The 19,402-nt window shown below is 39.4% G+C and overlaps 1 protein-coding gene across 2 annotated transcripts in view; it reads left to right on the top strand.

Moving 5' to 3' along the window:
• deptor (DEP domain containing MTOR-interacting protein) overlaps positions 1-18,967 on the top strand; it is an 81,533-nt gene extending 62,566 nt beyond the window's left edge. For both annotated transcript variants that reach the window (XM_060822840.1, XM_060822839.1), the window contains exons 9-10: positions 210-314; positions 14,653-18,967. In XM_060822840.1, coding sequence (XP_060678823.1) covers positions 210-314; positions 14,653-14,781 — 234 coding nt within the window. In that variant the 3' untranslated portion in view covers positions 14,782-18,967. The remainder of the gene's footprint in view (positions 1-209; positions 315-14,652) is intronic.
• Positions 18,968-19,402: the final 435 nt, after the last annotated feature.

Raw genomic sequence — 19,402 nt, forward strand, 5'->3', positions numbered from 1 at the left:
TTCGAAAATGTTAAGGAGGCTCATCAATCTGGACTTTTAACATTTATGCTTAGTTTATTGCAAAGGTTGTCAGTGCATTCAAAAATAAGCATTTTGTGAGTACAGAAGCCACATTAAACATTGGAAATATGTTTTTTGGAAGCTGACTTTCAACGCAGTTTTAATATGCCTGTTTATTTTAAAGTTTTGCAAAACTGGCTTATTTTCAGATTGTGGGTGATGCAGTTGGCTGGGGATTTGTCGTACGTGGAAATAAACCATGTCATATTCAAGCAGTGGATCCCAGTGGCCCTGCTGCTGTAGCTGGAATGAAGGTAATATTTTTCTCTGTAAAGCACATTTAAATACAGATGGCCAAATGTTGACTCATTTCATTAAGTATATGGTCATTTCTTTCCATGTTTGTGCTTTTTCATTTTAGGTTTTAGCTTCAGCCCAAACCTTTCATAAAGTTCAACATATACAATTTAAGGAGTTCAGAAACTCAGCCATTTAGATGTTCATATATGCAGATCTTTAGAGGTGCAGAGCAAGTAAATAAGACTGTTTTAAAGAAATGTACAAAATCCTTTGCTGTGTAGATAGAACTGGAGAGTGAGAATCAAGGAAGTTATGTCAATCCATTTTCATGCCTTGGTTAATTCTTGGCTGCAGTCAATCAATGTTTCTCGTGAACACGTGTAATTGGCCATTTATCATTGCTGTATAAAGTAAGTTTTGATTTAAGAGCTGTTGACTGAAATACATTTTCAGATTGACAGCATGGCAATTAGAATTCAGCTTTCCAGATGATTTTCTATTATCCTTATGACATAGAGTTTTTGGGTTTCAAATAAAGATGCTCAGATAAATCATTTCTGCTCATCATTCATAGAGTGATAGAGATGTACAGCACGGAAACAGACGCTTTGGTCCAACTCATCCATGCCGACCCGATGTCCCAGCCTAATCTAGTCCCATTTACGAACACTTGGCCCATATCCCTCTAAACTCTTGCTATTCAGACGCCTTTTAAATGTTGTAGTTGTATCAGCCTCCACCACCTCAATGAAAAAGTTGCCCCTTTTAAATTTTTCCCATCACACCCTGAACCTATGCCCTCCCGTTCTGGACTCACCCACTCTAGGGAATTGACCTTGTCTAGTTACCCTATCCATGCCTTTCATTGATTTTATAAACATCTGTAAGGTGACCCCTCAGCCTGCGATGCTCCAGGGAAAACAACCACAGCCTGTTCATCCTCTCCCTATAGCTCAAACCCTCCAACCCTGGCAGCATCCTTGTAAATCTTTTCTGAACCCTTTCAAATTTCACAATATCTTTGTGCTTCTCATCTGTCAACTGAATGAATAAAATTAATTCTAAATAATAGCTTTGTTTATGGTATAACATTTGAATTGGTGCAAGTTCATTACTTGCACATATGTCTAAACTCATTGCTAGAAGTATACAAGTTACATTTTTCAGTTTGTCTTTGCTTCCTACTGAGGTGCTAACTGCATGATCATTCACATTGAACAGGTTGTATTCTGATACCTTGTCTGAGTGGCCTTGATTGGTCAGAGCATGGTCAATGAAATGTTCCACCATGGAGCTAATATTGACAATCCTGAGGTAGCAATGAACTTACACCAGCAGCTCTGCTTGTAACAGTTGTTGGATAATGACCTAACTTTTACATCTTTATTTTCATTTAAATCATGGAATCCCTACAATGTGGAAGCAATCCAGTCAACCCATTAAGTCCACACCGACTCTGAACAGCATCTTGCCTAGACTCATCCCTCTACCCTATAATCCTGCATTTTCCTGCAGCTAATCCACATTACCTGCACATCCATGGATACTATTGACAATTTAGCATGGCCAGTCCACCTAATCTGCACATCATTGGACTGTGGAAGGAAACTGGAGCATCTGAAGGAAACCCACGCAGCCCCAGGGAGGATGCCAGTTGCCCGAGGTTGGAATCAAACCTGGGTCCCTGGCACTGTTAGGCAGCAGTACTAACTACTGAGCCACTCTGCTGCATTTCTGTGGGTTTCTTTTCCCCCCTCTGTCTCTCTCTCCACCTCACCAAAAAAAATTGTTGCAATGGCCAACTATTGTGCCCCTAACAGCATCGAAATCAAAAGCATCTAATTCGGCACAACAAGGATGTAATGTAGGACTTTACTCATCAGTAACATTCTTGAGATTATCAGCAGTTTCCTTTACTATTGTAACACTGTGATTATAGTTTGTTTCAAATTAAATCTAAAAAAATATTTTACAGATTGACTGAATGGAACTAAAGTTGAGTGAAGTGTGGTTTTGAAATAATGATATTTGAGAAGTCTGCCAAACAATTGAGCTAATCCACAGCTATCCAACCAGTATTTTTCTACATGCATCTCAGCATAATTTGTTGTGTAGAGATTTTTTTTGGCTGAAATATCTTTTTTGAGTAATCTCATGATTCTTTGCAAATAAGGTTTATATTGCAATTATTTGGATAAAATAAATGGGCATAAATAAGGTGGCACTAGGGTTCAGTGGTTAGCATTGCTGCCTTACAATGCCCAGGGACCCGGGTTTGATTCCACTCTCTGGTGTCTGTCTGTGTAGCGTTTCCACCTGTTCTCCTGTATCTGTGTGGGTTTCCTCTGGGTGCTCCAGTTTCTTCCCATAGTCCAAAGTTGTGCAGGTCAGGTAGATTGGCCATGCTAAATTACTCACTCAATATCCAGGGATATGCAGGCTAGGTGAATTACCAATGGGAATTACAGGGTTACATGGGTAGGTCTGGGTGAGTTGCTTTTTGGAGGGTCAGTGTGGACACAATGGGCTGAATGGCCTGTTTCCACGCTTTAGGGATTCTATGTAATCATGTATGCCCTCGAATTATGCAGATTTACAGTAGCTTCACAAGGCAGTTGAAGGATGGGTTGTATGTGCTGGCCTTGCCGATGACTGACTGACTGACTGACTCTCTCACTCCATCAAAGAGTAAAATGAAAGTAAATATTTTATGTATAATGTAGGTCCCTGCCAAATGATCAAGGTTTGTCATTAAAGAATATTGTTTTTATGTATTCTTCAATGCACTGCATTCTCAATAAATCACAGAAGCGTTACAGTATAGAAGGATGCCATTCAGCCCATTGTTTCTGTACTGGCACTCCAAATGACTACCATGACTTATTCTCTTGTCTTTTTCCCCAAGCTTTGCACATTGGGTAATTATTTACGTAGAGCAATGCTCTTTTGAATGTCTCAATTGAACCTGTCTCCACCCCCCTCCTAGGCCGTGCATTCTAGATCTGAATCACTCTGGGTGAAAACCTTTTGCTTGCCTTGGATTTGATTCTTTTGCGAATGACTGTAAATGTATGCCCTCTCATTCTGCACCTTTTTACAAGTTGGAACAGTTTCTCCTTGTCTACTGTATTCAACCCTTCATGATTTTTCAAACTTATATCTGATTTCTTGTTAGCTGTTCTTCTGTCCAAGGAGAATAACCCAATCTATCCTCTCTCTCTCCCAGGACAATGGTTCCACACTTTTCAATTTATCCTCATAACTGTAGTTTCTCATTGGAACTATTCTTGTAAGTCAAAGTGTGGCACTGGAAAAGCACAGCAAGTCAGGGCTTATGCTCAAAATGTCAACTCTTCTGCTCCATGGATGCTGTCTGACCTGCTGTGCTTTTCCAGCACCACACTTTCCAACTCTGATCTCCAGCATCTACAGTCCTCCCTTTTCACCATTCTTGTAAATCTCTTCTGCATGCTCTTCAGTGTTCATATCCTTCCTGTAGTGTGGCGCTCAGGATTGTACACAGTACTCTATTTACTAACCAGTTTATTATGCCAGTTCAGCATTACTTCCTTGTTCTTGTCCTGTTTGCCCTTATTAATAACCCAAGGATGCTGTATGTTTTATTAACTGCTCTCTCCACCTGTGTTGCCCCTTCAATGATTTGCGCACATATACACCCAAGTCCCTCTACTCCTGCACATGCTTTAGAATTGTACCTGTGAGTTATATTGTCTGTCAATGTTCTTCCTAGAAAATGCATTAGTAGATCAGAAGATGCTGTTTTAAAACATCATATCATATAAAGTAAATGTTTCATTTGAACACTACAAATTGAGAATATTATTAAGTAAATAGTGGGTGAGTTCATTCAAATGCCAGCTAAGAAAACTTTGGAGCCATAATAACTACGTTCATGAAGAATGCTTTATTTTCTTCACATTATCTATCATGCACAGACAATAAATGCTAGGCATCTTGTACCTAATGTAACTAGTGTTTTTGCTTTGTATTGCTCGGGGTCAGTGCACTGCTGTGTAAAATACTATACCATATAACACAATGCATTATTTGATTTGTATTTTGAAGCTGTGTGTTGCCTCAAGCTCACAAAATCTTATTCGATGAGTAATTGGGTGGAAAACTTTGCAAATTTAATGTGCTTATCATTCAGGCCTCAGACAAAATTGCACATATTTTGAAATTGGTAGAGATTTAACCATTGTGTGACACTTGTACACTTGGTATTCCTGCCAGATGTTCTGTGGTGATGCAGATTGAGAGCATATCCTTTTCCTGTGAAGATGGAAGTGTTCTGAATGTCCGGTGCCATGGCTAAGACTTAAATTGGAATGAGAAATTTGTTGCAGGGGAGATTAGGGTTATTTTCTGGTTATTTTCAGACACCACCTTAGTTAATCATCAACTTACTAGGGAGGAATCAAGAGGAAAGTGAAATGGTGGCATAAGATAAATTAATAATGGGGGAAGGAATAACTAATTACAATGAAGTGAATAATTTTTTTTTGCCCCTTCAGAACATCATCTCTCCTGACATTGAAACAGCCCTTCCACACATACCTTTGATAGCCAGCTGTATCTTTCCACGATCTTTCTCCGCCCTAACGTTGCTCCTGTTTTTATCAGATGTGGAGTTTTTGAATCTCTTTTCTGTAGCTAAATGTTGTCTTCAGCTTACATCACAAACTCTGTAACCTTGTTACTGACTCGAGTTCTCTTCCCTGGTCATTGTTGAGGCTGCAGCAGATGGTTTGGAACTTAAGCATCCCTTTTAATCCAGAGCACAACAAATTCTCTCCATTACAAAGATGACCCCAGCTGCACCTGTACACTCTATAATTATCAGACCATAAGACGTAGGAGCAGAATTGGACCATTCAGCCCATCAAGCCTTCTCTGCCATTTGATCATGGTTGTTACATTTTTCAATTTCATTCACCTGTCTTCTCCCCATAACTCTTAATCCCCTTACCAATCAAGAACCTATCTATCTATTTCTGAAACATACTTAGTAGCTTGGCCTCCACAGCCCTCTGTGTCAATGAGATTCAGATTAACCACTGTGTGGCTGAAGAAATTCCTCCTCATTGAGACTGTGCTTTGGTATTGGTCTCCTTACTTCAGGGACATATACTTGCCACGAAGAGAGTTTAACATAAAACCTATGCTTGAAGTATCAAACCTAATCTCATAAAACTCCACAATTCTTCAAAGGCTTCACAGGCTGTCGCTGGATAGACCATACTCCTGATTGGGGCCATAGTCTCAGAATGAGAGATAGACACTAAAGACAGACATAAGGATGAATTTCTCTTGAATCTTCATAATCTTGAATTCTGACCTAAGATAATGCCATCAGTGGCGGCTTGTAAACTTTTCACTGTACCCATTTGAGTGCATGTGACAGTAAAGCTAATTCTGATCTCCACCCCAGAGGGTTGTGCAGTTTCAGTCGTTGAGTATGTTCAAAATAAAAGTCAAAAGATAACTGGATAGTAAAGATACCAAGATATATGGACATAATGTGGGAAAATGGCATGGAGGCAGCAGGATCAACCAGGAATAGGTTTGATTGCCAAAATAGCCAGTTTCTGCTCCTACTTCCAATGTTCCCGATGACTAAAAAACAAGGGAGGAGTATGAGTCATGCAGCTATGTGAATCCTAGTTAGACTGTTGCTGGAGCCTTGAAAGCAGTTGTGAGTATTTGACCTTAGCAAGAATATGTTGGATTTGGAGCAAGTTCAATGTAGTGGAATGATACCTGGACTCCAAGAATAAGGTTACAAGGAGAGATTATCTGAACTCTGATTGTACTTCATGGAATTTTGGACAGTTATTTGATTGAAGTTTTGAGTTATTATTAGAGATAAATAGGGTAGACAGAGAGAAACAATTTCTGCTGGTTGGTACATCTTGGATTAGAGGGATTGTCAAAAATTTGGAACCAGACCTTTCGGAAGTAAAATTAGAGAACATTTCCACATACAAAGGGTGATGGAAGTTTGATGACCTTTTTCAACAATGGCAATTGCTAAACTTTTGTATCTGAGGCTTTTACAGCTTTGTTAATGAAAGAGGGTGAGGTTTAGGGAGCAAATCAGTGATGATCCAGTTGAAAGGTGGAACAGGCAGGAGTGTCAAATGGCTTCCTCTTGTTCCTGTTTTCTTCTTAGGAGGCACTGTGGAGGCTTGTAATCTGTTTTGAAGATTATTATACCAAGAACCCTGGTAAAAATGCCTGTGTGAACTAACTTTGGGAGACTTTCAGGATTAAATCGGAGATGATAAAATGAAAAGGCGAGTTTAATGGTTACAAAGCTATGATCAGCAACTTTGAATGAAGTAGGCATGAGAAGTAGTTATGAACAAGCACCTCTTCTTCATCTCCTCACATGTAATTTGTGATGGGCAGCAAAAGTTTGGTCAAGCCGGCAATGACTAAATGCTGTGGAAGAATAAGAAGGAAAAATCATTGCACTATTAATGGAGTGTATAGATGAATGCTTTGTTTCTTCACTGCCACCATTACCAATCAATTTGCCTTTGATTCTGCAACAATTTTGGTATTTAATCTCTCTCACCCTTGATCTCTGACCTTCCCTATTGTTTTACCTCACCCTCCATTTACAGAAGTGTATTGGACAGATGTTGCTGGATCTGCTGAGTTTTTCCAGAATTTCTGTTTTATTATTTTAAAAAGGAAGTGTGAAATTTGCAGGAAATGCTACAGGAAAATGTTATGATGGGGCCCAGTACTCTTAATTAGCAAGGCTGATTTTCTCCCTCCTGTCAGTGACCGAAGACCGTGGACAATTGTAGGCTACAAATAAGAACATTATCTGTTTTAACTATAGTCGCATTGCCTGCTGATAGTCGCTATTATACACAAATAATTTGCCACCTGACATAGCAGTAATGTCTTCTCCTGGGTAGTAGATAGGATAAATTTATTAACTCGATTTCTCCAGCAAATTGGATATTCAAGTGTAGCTAAAAACTGTATCAAAACATATTAATGTCTAATTTTACTATCTAATTGTATAATCGTGAATGATTTATGTTCTCACACAACAAATGGGTAAGGTGGTAAAGAAGAGTTACAGCATGTTTGCCTTAATCAGTCGGGCTAGAAGAAAGTGAGGGCTGCAGATGCTAGAGATCAGAGTCAAAAGTGTGGGGCTGGAAAAGCACAGCAAATCAGGCAGCATCCGAGGAGCAGGATAGTCGACGTTTTGGGCATAAGCCCTTCATCAGGAATGTCCACATTCATGCCCAAAATGCTGATTCTCCTGTTCCTCGGATTTTGTTTGACCTGATGTGCTTTTGTGACCCTACATCGGTCGGGCATTGAGTATAAAAGTTGGCAAATCATGTTGCAGCTTTATAAGAGCTGAAAAATGTGTTGCTGGAAAAGTGCAGCAGCTCAGGAAGGGCTTATTCCCGAAACATCGATTCTCCTGCTCCTTGGATGCTGTCTGACCTGACCTGCTGCGCTTTTCCAGCAACACATTTTTCAGCTCTGATCTCTAGCATCTGCAGTCCTCACTTTCTCCCAGCAGTTTTTATAAGACTTCAGTTAGGTCCCATTGTGGGTATTATGTGCTGTCCTGGTCACCACAGCATAAGGAGGTGGAGACTTTGGAGAGGGTGCAAGAGAGGTTTACCAGGATGTTGCCTGGATTGGGATGTATTAGCTACAAGGAGAGGTTAGACTGTCAGAGGCTGAGGAGCGATCTGATACCCTATATGTACCTTCTAATTTTATATTATTGTATGTAGTTGGAGTCCTTTTTCCAAGCTGAAAATGTTACATTCAAGGGGGAAATAGGTTTAAGGTGAGAGGTCAGACATTTAAAGGAGATGTGTGAGAAAAGTTTTTTTACAGTGGGTGGATGGTGCCTGGTACATGCTGCCAGGGGAAGTGGTAGAACCAAATGCATCAGTGTTTCAGAGGCATTCTCAGAATCGTGAACAGGTAAAGGATGGAGGGATACCGAGCACATGAGCTTAGTTTCCAATGACATCATGGTTGGCATAGCGAGCTGAAGAGGCTGCTCCTCTACTGTACTGTTCTATATTTTGTGTTCCTGACAAGCCAGATTTATGTCCAAAATTGGTGCATGTTTTCTTGTTTCTTCCATGTTATTTGTGTTAACTGCTTCCAGCCAAACACATTTGGCACTGTTCTAGCCTGTATGGAGTATTGGAATAGCAGTAACGTAGAGTTGGTCAGCATTTCAGACAGGTCAGACTGAGTGACATTGGCTGTGAGTGAGGTTCTCATTGATACCAATCCAATTTTAAAAAAATTACAGTCTCCACCACTTACATTACACATACTTATCTTTCATCAGCAGCCTGCAATATTGAACCATTGACCGTGACTGTTCATCTCTTATCATTTGAAAGCAATTGCAAAACACAATATCAGGCTGGCTATTTTGGGCATTTCGGAATGAATCTTGCCCTTTAGTTATTTATCTGCATGCACCTGAGCCCTGTCCTCCAAAGACTTTAAAAATCTTTTTATTATGCCTTAGGAGCATTCATTAATTGTTGTTTCACAAAAATTTTGTTTTCAAAACAAAACACAGATTCAAATACTTGTAGTGATCCAGTCTAGACCATCCAATTTTATGTTACAAACTTTCTGACAGTACCCATTTTTTTTGACAAATTGCCAAGTGAGAGATCCAAGAGACGTACGAAGAGAATAAAGCCACAATAAGAGCAATAAACTTCGCTATGCAACATTAGAACATGAAGATGATCTGCAACACACATCTGACTTGTATTGACACACCCAGAATTAACATGATAAATATGAGTCATAGACTGTGATTGAACAACTTTCATTACACATCAAATAAAACTCAATCAGGATATGGCTGCATCAGCAGTTCACCGCAGATTTTGATGATGTGGTGGATCATCACAAGAGATTACAATCATTCACTTATGCCAACCTGACCTTGAAAATTAATCCCGCAAGTCGCTCTACATCAACATCTATTCCTAGTCTGGTAAACACCTTCCTTCCCTTAGTGCAGTTCTGGAGTTCCAGGGGAATGCACACTATCATAAAAACTTTCACTTTTTACTGACAGCTATCTTCATCAAGCTAGAACTACTCTGTGGATTCCCTGAGCTTACATCTTGCTGAATCACATCAAGTAAATACTGCTTATAAACATTTCAACTTCCACACTATCAGTTGCACTGAACTGTTAGTGGCACACACTTTCTTCCAAGCCCACCAATACGTGCATTGAAACAAATGCCAGTACACAACACAACGGGTAATGAGGGGGATATAACTGCCGAAAATATTATAAAATTGAACTTAAAGTCAAACACTCAAAATTGCTGGAAAAGCTCAGCAGGTCTGGCAGCATCTGTGGAGAGAAATCAGTCAACATTGCCGTCGTGAATTTCATTTTTTCTGCAAATGAAAGCAGACCAAAATTCTTGTTTGATTGACAAAGACTGGAATTAAAATGAATTGTCTTTATCTACATTGTCACTTCTAACTGATAGTCGTGATCATCAATTCAAACTTTCAGTACGGCACCCAGCAGCCATGTTTCATAGTCTTTGACATATTCTGTCTTCAGACTATTCAGTGCCGGTCATTGTAACTAGTATTACCCTGCCCGTGATAGCAGCCCTCACTTGCACTGGAGCCTCGACATGCAATTTGGAACAGTGATCTGGGCTGGTTTCACTTTCCCAATCATTAATCTTCCTAAAAGACTCCTTTGTACACTTGCCTCCTGTTTGAACAAAGGTAGACTCGTCCTGCTTCTTAATCCTACCCAGGCCATTAGTTTTTCTGCTTCAGTTTGATTCTAGTATGTAGAGTGGATTTTAGTGCACAGGTTTTATTCAAGCCTGTTTATAGGTAATTCTTTTTCACCTTTCTTAGGTTTTCCACATTGTCCTGTCAACATTTGTGAACAGGAGTAGACCATTCAGCTCCTCTAGTCGTTCAACAAGACCTTGGCTGATCTGCACCTTAACTCCATTCACCTGCCCTGGTTCCATATTCTTTAATGTTCTTTACTAACCAAACTTCAATAACAATGTCAGATTTAAAATTACAGGATTATAATTGATTTAAATTACAATTAATTGAATCGCACTTTACCTTTTTTTTGGGACAGAATATCACCCTTTGTGCAAAGAATGATTTCCTAACATCTCTTCTAAATGCCCTGGCTTTGATTTTGAAAACTTGTATCCCCTTGTGCTAGACTTTATCAGTGAGAAATGTTTCACTCTGTACTCTATCCATTCTCCATTCCTTTCAAAATCCTATGACCATAATCAAATTCTCCTACACCTACAGTCCAGGGAGTTGAAGCCCAGTCTGTGAAATCTCCCATCATAATCCAACCCATGAGGTTTTGGTGAATTTGCAACGCATTCCTTACAAGACTGATGTGTCTTTTCAAAGTGCTGAACTTGAGAACTGATGCACAAAACTATGTGTTCTGATCAGACTTGTCAGCATTGCCAATACTGGGTACAAAAGTATGGCTCTGTTATGTTCTTTCAGTCTTTTAGTTTATTGAGACATTGAAGACCCAGCACAGGATCTTCCAAGGACCACAACTCATGTATATACTGTTCCTACTCACTTGTTTTCTACTGTACATTTTCCTTCATAGAACTTAGAACATTACAGCGCAGTACAGGCCCTTCGGCCCTCGATGTTGCGCCGCCCTGACGTACTAATCTGAAGCCCATTCACCTATACTATTCCATGTACGTCCATATGCCTGTCCAATGACGACTTAAATGCACTTAAACTTGGTGAATCTACTACCGTTGCAGGCAGATCATTCCATACCCTTACTACTCTCTGAGTAAAGAAACTACCTCTGACATCTGTCTTATACCTATCTCCCCTCACTTTAAAATTGTGTCCCCATACTTGGAAAAAGGCTCTTCCTGTCCACCCTATCTAACCCTCTGATTATCTTGTATGTCTCAATTTCATGAACTTTAATTTTGGTTCTAAGTCTGTTATGCAGAGTTGATTTATCAAGAGCCTTTTGATGTCTGTTCATTCAACATCTAAAGGCATTTCTCTGTCTAGTTCTACTGTTTATTTTTCAATCAATTAGACTGATTACACATGGCACCCCCTTAATAAATCCATGTTGGCCTTCAGCAAATGCTGACTCACTTTGTTCTAGATGATAGACTCCACTAACACCCCTCATAAAATACTGGATCACAGGTCCTCTCTCTTTCTCTCTCTGTCTCTTCTCCTCTCTCTCACAACTCCCTCAAATAATGGGGTTAACTCCATGGCAGCTAGTGGAAATTAAATTCAATTAGTTAATAAATCTGCCATTGAAAACTAGTCCCAGTAATGGTGAAAATGACCAGCAGATCATTGGAAATCTTTCATTAACACCCTTTTTTTTAGAGAAAGCATTCGATTGACCTGATGAGACCTGACCTACAAAGGCCTGCACACCCAAACAATGTGGTGACTCTTTTGTGTCCTCTGAAATGGCTAGCATGTCACTCATGTTCCTGATGAAGGGCTTATGCCCGAAATATCAATTCTGCTGCTCCTGGCTGGCCTGCTGTGCTTTTCCAGCACCACACTCTCGACTAGCATGTTACTCAGTTGTATGTCTGGGCACTTGTGTAACAAAACTGGGACAACAATCCCAGTGGCTAAGTCAAATAACAGTCTAACATAGCCATAATCACCAAATCATACCTGTCCCAGACTCCATCATCACTATCCCTGAGGATGTCTTGTCTCAGTGATATATGGATCCACCATAGTATGTGACACAGTGGTTTATACCCAGGAGGGAATTGCTCTCGGACTCCAACGTTTTCTGGATCCCTTGATGTTCTCATGGCACCATATTAAACAAGGTCAAGAAAAGCTCTTGCTGATTACTGTTTTAGCTAATGGAGAGGTCCATATTGTAGATCAATTACAAGAAGCATTGAGAACAAACAAGGGCACAGAGTGGATTTTGACAGGGATATTCAATGTGCATCACCAGGAGCATAGTATGAGCCTATTAGGAACCAAAACCATTTATAGAAAAAACTTAAACACCAACCAGTTTATAAAAAAAAATCATTGCTAGGATGTGGGCATCACTAGCTGATCCATTATTTACAACATTAGTGAGCAGATTATTGTGAAACGAGTGCTACTTGATAACACTATTGATGACCCCTTTGCCAATTTACTATTGATAAAGAGTAGACTGATGGGACAGTAATTAGCTGGGTTGAAATTGTCCTGCTATTGTGTACAGGTCATATCTGGGCAATTTTTCAAGTTGTTGACTGGATATCAGTGCTGTAGCTGTATGGAATAGCTTGGTTCCGGGAGCACCAAGTCTGCAGCACACATCTTCAGTACAATTGCTAAAATGTTGTCAGGACCAATCACCTTTGTAGTATCCAGTGCCTTTTCGTATCATGTGGAATGAATCAAATTGGCTGAAGATTGGTATCTGTGACACTGGGGACCTCTGGAGAAGACTGTGATGGTTAATCCACTTGGCACTTCTAGCTGAAGTGTTTCAAATGCTTTAGTTTCATCTCTTACACTGATGTTCTAGACACTCATCACTGAAGATGAGGATATTTGTGGAGCCTCCTCCTCTAGTATATTGTAAAATTGCCCTCCACCTTCCACACCACAATTCCTGACGAGATGTGGCAGGACTGTGGAGCTTAAATCTGATCCTCTAATCATGGAATCGCGAAGAAATATTTATCAACAACAAATGGAGAAAATTCTGGAGAAACTCAGCAGGTGTGGCAGTATCTGTGAAGAGAGAAACAGAATTAATATTTTAAGTTGAGTAGAAGATGCCGTGAAGAAGAATAATACAGGACATACAATGTTAACCGTTTCTCTTTCCACAGATGCTGCCAGACCTGCTGAGTTTCTCAAGTACTTTGCGATTATTTTAGATTCCTAGCATCTGCAGTACTTTGCTTTTAGTACTGTCCATCACTTCCTGCTTCTGCTGATTGTTACGTAGGTAGTCCTGTGTTATATCCTGCTGGACGCCTTACTTTCAGGTACGTCTGGAGCTACCCTTGCCTGCCATGCCCTTCTGCTCTCTTCTTTGATCCTCTGACTTGATGGCAGTGCTAGAGTAGGAATGTGCTGGCCCTGAGGTTGCAGATTGATTATATTATCCAAACAATTAGCCTGACCTACTCCTGAGATTAGCAGCATCACTGATGTCAGTCTTCAGCCAATTCAATTCACTTTACATAAGGTTAGGGGAAATATTGAGGATGTTAGGGAAGATGATGGTATAGTGATAATGCCAATGAATTAATAATCCAAGGCCAGACCAGTGGAGAAACTGGTTCAAATCTTACCGCAACAGCTGATGAAATTTTAAAATTAACTCATAAACAGGAATGTAAAGTTTGGGTAAAGATGACTATGAAACTCTCATTGATTGTAAAACAAAAATGTATTCAGTTTACTGAAGACCTTTAGAGGAGGACATCATATTCCATCCTTACCTGTTCTGGCCTACATGTGACTCCAACCCTATAACAATGTGGTTCAGTCTTAACTGTCCTCCAAAATAGCCTGGAGAGTTTTTCAGTTCAAAGGGAAGTTGGAATGGGGAATAGATGCTGACCCTGCCAGTAATGTTATATTTCCACGAAAGAATAAACAAACAAATATAAGGAACTGTGAAATGCACTGAGAGCTGTGAGGGAGATGGACCTGGTCAACACTTCAGCAGGAGCCAGCAGGTGGAGAGCGGATAGGTTGTCCATTGGATTTTTATGCCTCACCACACCTTCCAACTCAGCAGGAGAGCATCAAATCGATCCCAACAGCACAAACATTTGACAACTCCCCAAGACAGAATTGTTTCACCATAGAACTTTAAATTGAAGAGTTAGGATATGGCAGCTATTTCAGCTGCAATTGTCCAACACATTTTCCATTTATGAAAGACCTTCTGGGTTTGAATGACTCACGTATCTCTTTCATTGGATATGAGTGTCTCTGGCAAAGGTGGCATTTATTACCCATCCCTAACTGTTCTTGAATAAGATGGTGGTGAAATTGTTTGCATATTCTAACTCATTCTGTAAGTAAACCAAAATGAATAATAAAAATGACGTACATTGCTGTATGATCTCACATTTGGATTTTAAAGAAAATTGTTGCTTAAGGCTTACTTTTCATGAAGTAGAAAATTAGAACTTGTGAATCTGTTCTTCCAAAGATTTTATGAAGTCCTAAACTCCACAAGATATTGAATTGACATTTTTTGATAACTATTTTGATTCTCATTTTTAGGTTCGACAATTTGTAGTCTCTGTGAATGGCCTGAATGTTCTTCATGTAGATTATAGAACTGTAAGCAATCTTATTCTAACTGGCCAACGTACCATTGTAATGGAAGTCATGGAGGAAATTAACTTCTGAAAAAGAAATGGTCATTTGAATGCATGCTACTAATCATGCATTGGCACTGGAAGATAAAACAAAACAATTTGGAAATGCGCACCTGCTCTTTTGTATGCCAGAATAAGAGAATGCACAACATAGCTTCAGGAGTTAAAACATTGCCTTGTTTGTATATGATTTAATTTGCTTACAATTGCCTCAGTGTATAAATGTTTAAAGTTTTATTGACACTGGAATATGAGCTGTGTAGTATACAATTTGTGTTGCAGTAATGAACTGACACTTGAATGCAGTAAGTGACTTCTGGTGCATTTTATAGTGGCCTACACCTTTTGTCTCTCTAAATGGACATTTCCCATTACTCATAATGGGATGTAGGGTGTAATCAGATGAGTTGTATCATACATGTGGAAGAAATACCTCAACACTTGAAAACGTAGATTCCTGTTAATAGTTTGAAAACCAAAAAAAAGCAAATAGTTTTGAGTTGTCTCTTGGTTTTTTTTTATTCTTTCACTGTAAGTAAATAAATATGTACACATTTTTTGAGTGTGAACTATACCAAGAGCTAGTTGAGAACTTTACAAGTGTCCCTCTTATATGTAAAACAGGGTCTTAGAAAAAAAATGAGGTTTCATAACATTAAAATTATTGTTCTACAATGTGATATCGATTGCAAAAGAAGTAAATACTGCCCAGAATTTCCCTCTCCCGAAAAGTCGAGGGGAAGATAATTGGACGGATTGGCATCAGGGAGATCCTTGTCATCTTTCTACCAGCATAGGATTGAGTTCTGCTGAGCAACTCCTTCCCACCCTGCCACCAACTGGAGCTCCGGAGTGGTCAATTAACAAACACTTAAGGGCCTTTTCAGCCACTGTAAAGCGACAGCATTTCCCAAAGCTGAGACTCCTGGCAGGTTTCCCAAATACTAGAATGGAGTGGTCTGCCTGCTGGGTTTGTGCAGTCCTCAATCTGCCTCAATTTGAAATGGTTGGCTGGGGGGGGGGGAGGGCCGGGCTGCGGAATAGTGAATATAGCCAAGGGTATGGCTGTGAAAGCCACAGTCCTGCCCTTGATTCTAAGCTCCTCTCCCCTATAGACCCATCGCCCTCATTGACCCCTTTCTTTCCTGCTGCTCCTGCACTTCTGGTTAACTCTCTTTTCTTTTCCACACTACCACCTAACTGCGGTAGTGCTTATTTTTCCCCCAGCACCCATGGTGTGTGTGTGTGTGTGTGTGTGTGTGCGTGCGTGCGCGCGCGCGCAGGTATGAGACACAGTGAAAGACTCAAGGTGCATGAATCTTTATTCAGTTTCCACCACCAAGAAGATAGGAAAGCACCCAGATGGCCAGTGACGAGCAGTGCCCTTCACATCAAAGGGCAATGCTGTGTGATCAAACAGTGAAGGGGAGGGCAGGGAATAATCAAAATAGAGTTGGAAATAATGCACTCCACTCCCTGCGGTGCCCACCTCTCCCTGAACAACTCCAGGGTGTTGGTGGAGACCGCGTGCTGCTCCTCCAGAGACACCCGGGCTCAAACGTAACCGCGGAAGAGGGGCAGGCAGTCGGCCCTAATGACCCCCTCCACAGCCCGCTGCCTGGACCTGTTTAGGGCCAGTTTGGCCAGGCCCAGGAGCAGACCCACGAGGAGGTCTTCAGACCTGCCCTTCCTCCTCCGTACCGGGTGCCCAAAGATCTGGAGCATGGGACTGAAGTGCAACCACCTGGTTAACTCTTTCACAAGCAGCTTCCCGCCTCTGATTGGCCACCACTCACGTGGGGTGGGATACTGCTACCCTAGGAAGTGATCCCATCTGACACCCTATCAGGTAATCCTGAAGTGTTCACTAGGCAGGTGATCTGGTCGACTTTCCATTCAAAGGGTTGTTGGGGTTTGGGGTCATTCTGCCCACTTTCACTTGGTGAAAAATCTACAGTTTCCTACACCTGCCACTTTTTTTTTGTATTGATGTAATTTCAGTGTATTGGAAAATAACATTTTAGCGAAGTTTTCTTTTTTAATAAGTCCACAGGTCACTCTCCAGTATCAAGATGTCCCGAGACAGTGTCTAAACTCCAAATGAACAGGGCATGTTTAACAAAAAATGTTTAATGTAAACAGAGAATGTCAAATTTAAACTCTTCTGAATTTGACTATCATTTTATTTATTGGAAAAATTAAGTGAATCCAAGGACATTGCATTGTTCAGCTTCAGAAAATGGAATAAAGCAAATCATATTTGCATTGGATCTTACCTATAATATTTTTATTGAAAGAACACTGAATTAAACTCCAGTTGAATTAATTTGTGGATTGCCTGCAATCTTGAATAAACACTCTAGATCTGTTAAAGTCTCCTGTAAGAAACCTATTAGTGGACCAACAACTAACCTTACCATGTAGATGGAGGTGTCAGTCCTGTTATCTGCTGGCTTTGATGAAAAGTACAGGAAACAATATTTGTATAGGAGTTTAAAATTTCTTTGAACTGCAGGATTAAACACAATTTGGTACAACATGTTCAGTGGTACCAGAGTTTTTATGTTTAATATTTTCAGTTGGCTTTTCTGTTTATTTTCTTTCTTTATGCCTTGGTTTGCTAAATTTCATCCAAATTACTCCCTTTTAAAAGTGAATTAAATGTCACATCTTGAGTCTTGAATTTATCTAAAATTTTGTCAAGCTCATGCTACAGATGAGGCATGTATGTAATGAACAAGGACTGAAATGTGAATGTTCTGAAGTTTTCTCTGCAATCTTTACATAACGCATCTATCTACCTCGTTGGCTCTGTCCTAATGGGAAAGGAAAGGGTCAATATTTTTGCGATGTTAAAAGTTTAGTTTTGCATTCAAGCACAAAATGGAAAATCAAGGTATCCTGGTTTGAATAGGTAATTCTAGTCACCACAGGATATAACATGACACAAAATAAATAAGTAGATGTTCAAGCTTGAGGACTAATTTAAGAAGCATTAGATGATTAAGAATTATAAAGTAGTGCTACCTAATGATTTATATTATTGAGATAGATAATGGACGTGATTAAGTATATCCTGGTACGTTATGTTTACGATACAGCTAATAAGTGAGATGGTGCCTTTTGGGCATTAGATTTCAAATAAATTAGTTAAATTTGAGAGTACCAGAGATAATCCTATAACAGGGTGAATTAATTCATTATTCAACTGGTGTCTATCTCAAAATAAATTCTGTTATGTTACTTGAGAACTTTTATTTCTGTTTAGATTTTTAAACAAAATGTGAGGCTGGTTTCATAAATCTTTTATTGTCATCATTTGTGTTTTTGTTTTGAACTCTGACAATTCCAGTCAATCAAGTAAAGTCCTGGAGGACTGTATGGCAAACTTTGTCTGATATATTACTTTAACCTATTTGATGCTGTTTAAATCACACCTACTTAAATTAATCACATGCTAAGTATGATCTGATATGTGGGATATTTTACAGGCTTAATGCTTCCAGCCTTATATTTCAGGAAATTCTATCTGGTAGGAAAATATTTCACTCCTAAGTAGGCTTATGTAAAATAACTTTTTGGCAACTTGTGTAAAGATGACTAAATATGTATAAGTAATGTTTATGCTTCTGTTTAAATACTTAAAACTTAAATCAGAATCCTTTGTGCTGGTGCTAATTATAAGCCCCTGAGGTGTTTATTAATCTGATTTATGAAACCAGTTGAATTTGAATCTTTTCCATGCATGTTCACATCAGTTCTTTTCTGGTCAGTCTAAAGCTAGGATTTTGAATAACATTAGGAATTCAGGGACTGCAGAAGCATTTACTCATAATTCTAAATTTTCATTAGAGCTCAATGCACTAATGTAAATTAAATCTCATTCTCATTGCTGAAATATTTTCCAACTTTGTTGTTTCCATATCTGCGTAGAAGAAGCAAATCTCCTCTACAGGTTATTTCTAAAGTTTTAAGATTCCGTTTAAACATTTTTGTGGCTATGTCTAGAATTGACTCGAAAAATACCCACAAACGTTTAACCTTAGCTCCGACTGGTAGTAATGCTGTCTTTTTACAAAGGATTAATCAGAGTTTAGATACAAGTTTTATTTTTGTATGGATATGTGGCTTTTTATCAGCTGATATTAACTGTATCAAATGTATGTCATCACAAACTGTTGTAGTGAAAAATGTGAAATAAATCTGTGTGCTAATCAGTTCTTGGAAAGATCTATTCTTGTTCCAACGTGACATGCTTTCACTGCAGAAAACTGGTTGCTGACTCTGTTTGTTTGTGTTCTAAATGTAGCTCTTCAAGTCAGCACTTTTTGATTTGAAGCAATCTTTAATTCTCTCTGCACGTTGGTTATGTTTTGTGGTTAGTTTAGCTTTGACCTAAAGAAAGGATATCAGATCACAGGAGAGAGACATAAAATGTAGCGAATCTGATATCGCCTAAAGTCAGAGTTATCACAATACTGTGTTTCCAATGCATAATTGTTCAGAATCGCAGATTGTTACAGTTCATAAAGAAGTCATTTGTTAGGAGACATGACTCATGACAATGTTTAGTGTAAAGCTGTAAACTAAGTGCCATAAACTGGCCAAAGATTTGTTCAAAGGTGCTGTTAGGAAGCATTCTTTCACATAAA

Source organism: Hemiscyllium ocellatum, chromosome 4 (genome assembly GCF_020745735.1).
Source record: "Hemiscyllium ocellatum isolate sHemOce1 chromosome 4, sHemOce1.pat.X.cur, whole genome shotgun sequence".
Lineage (NCBI taxonomy): Eukaryota > Metazoa > Chordata > Chondrichthyes > Orectolobiformes > Hemiscylliidae > Hemiscyllium > Hemiscyllium ocellatum.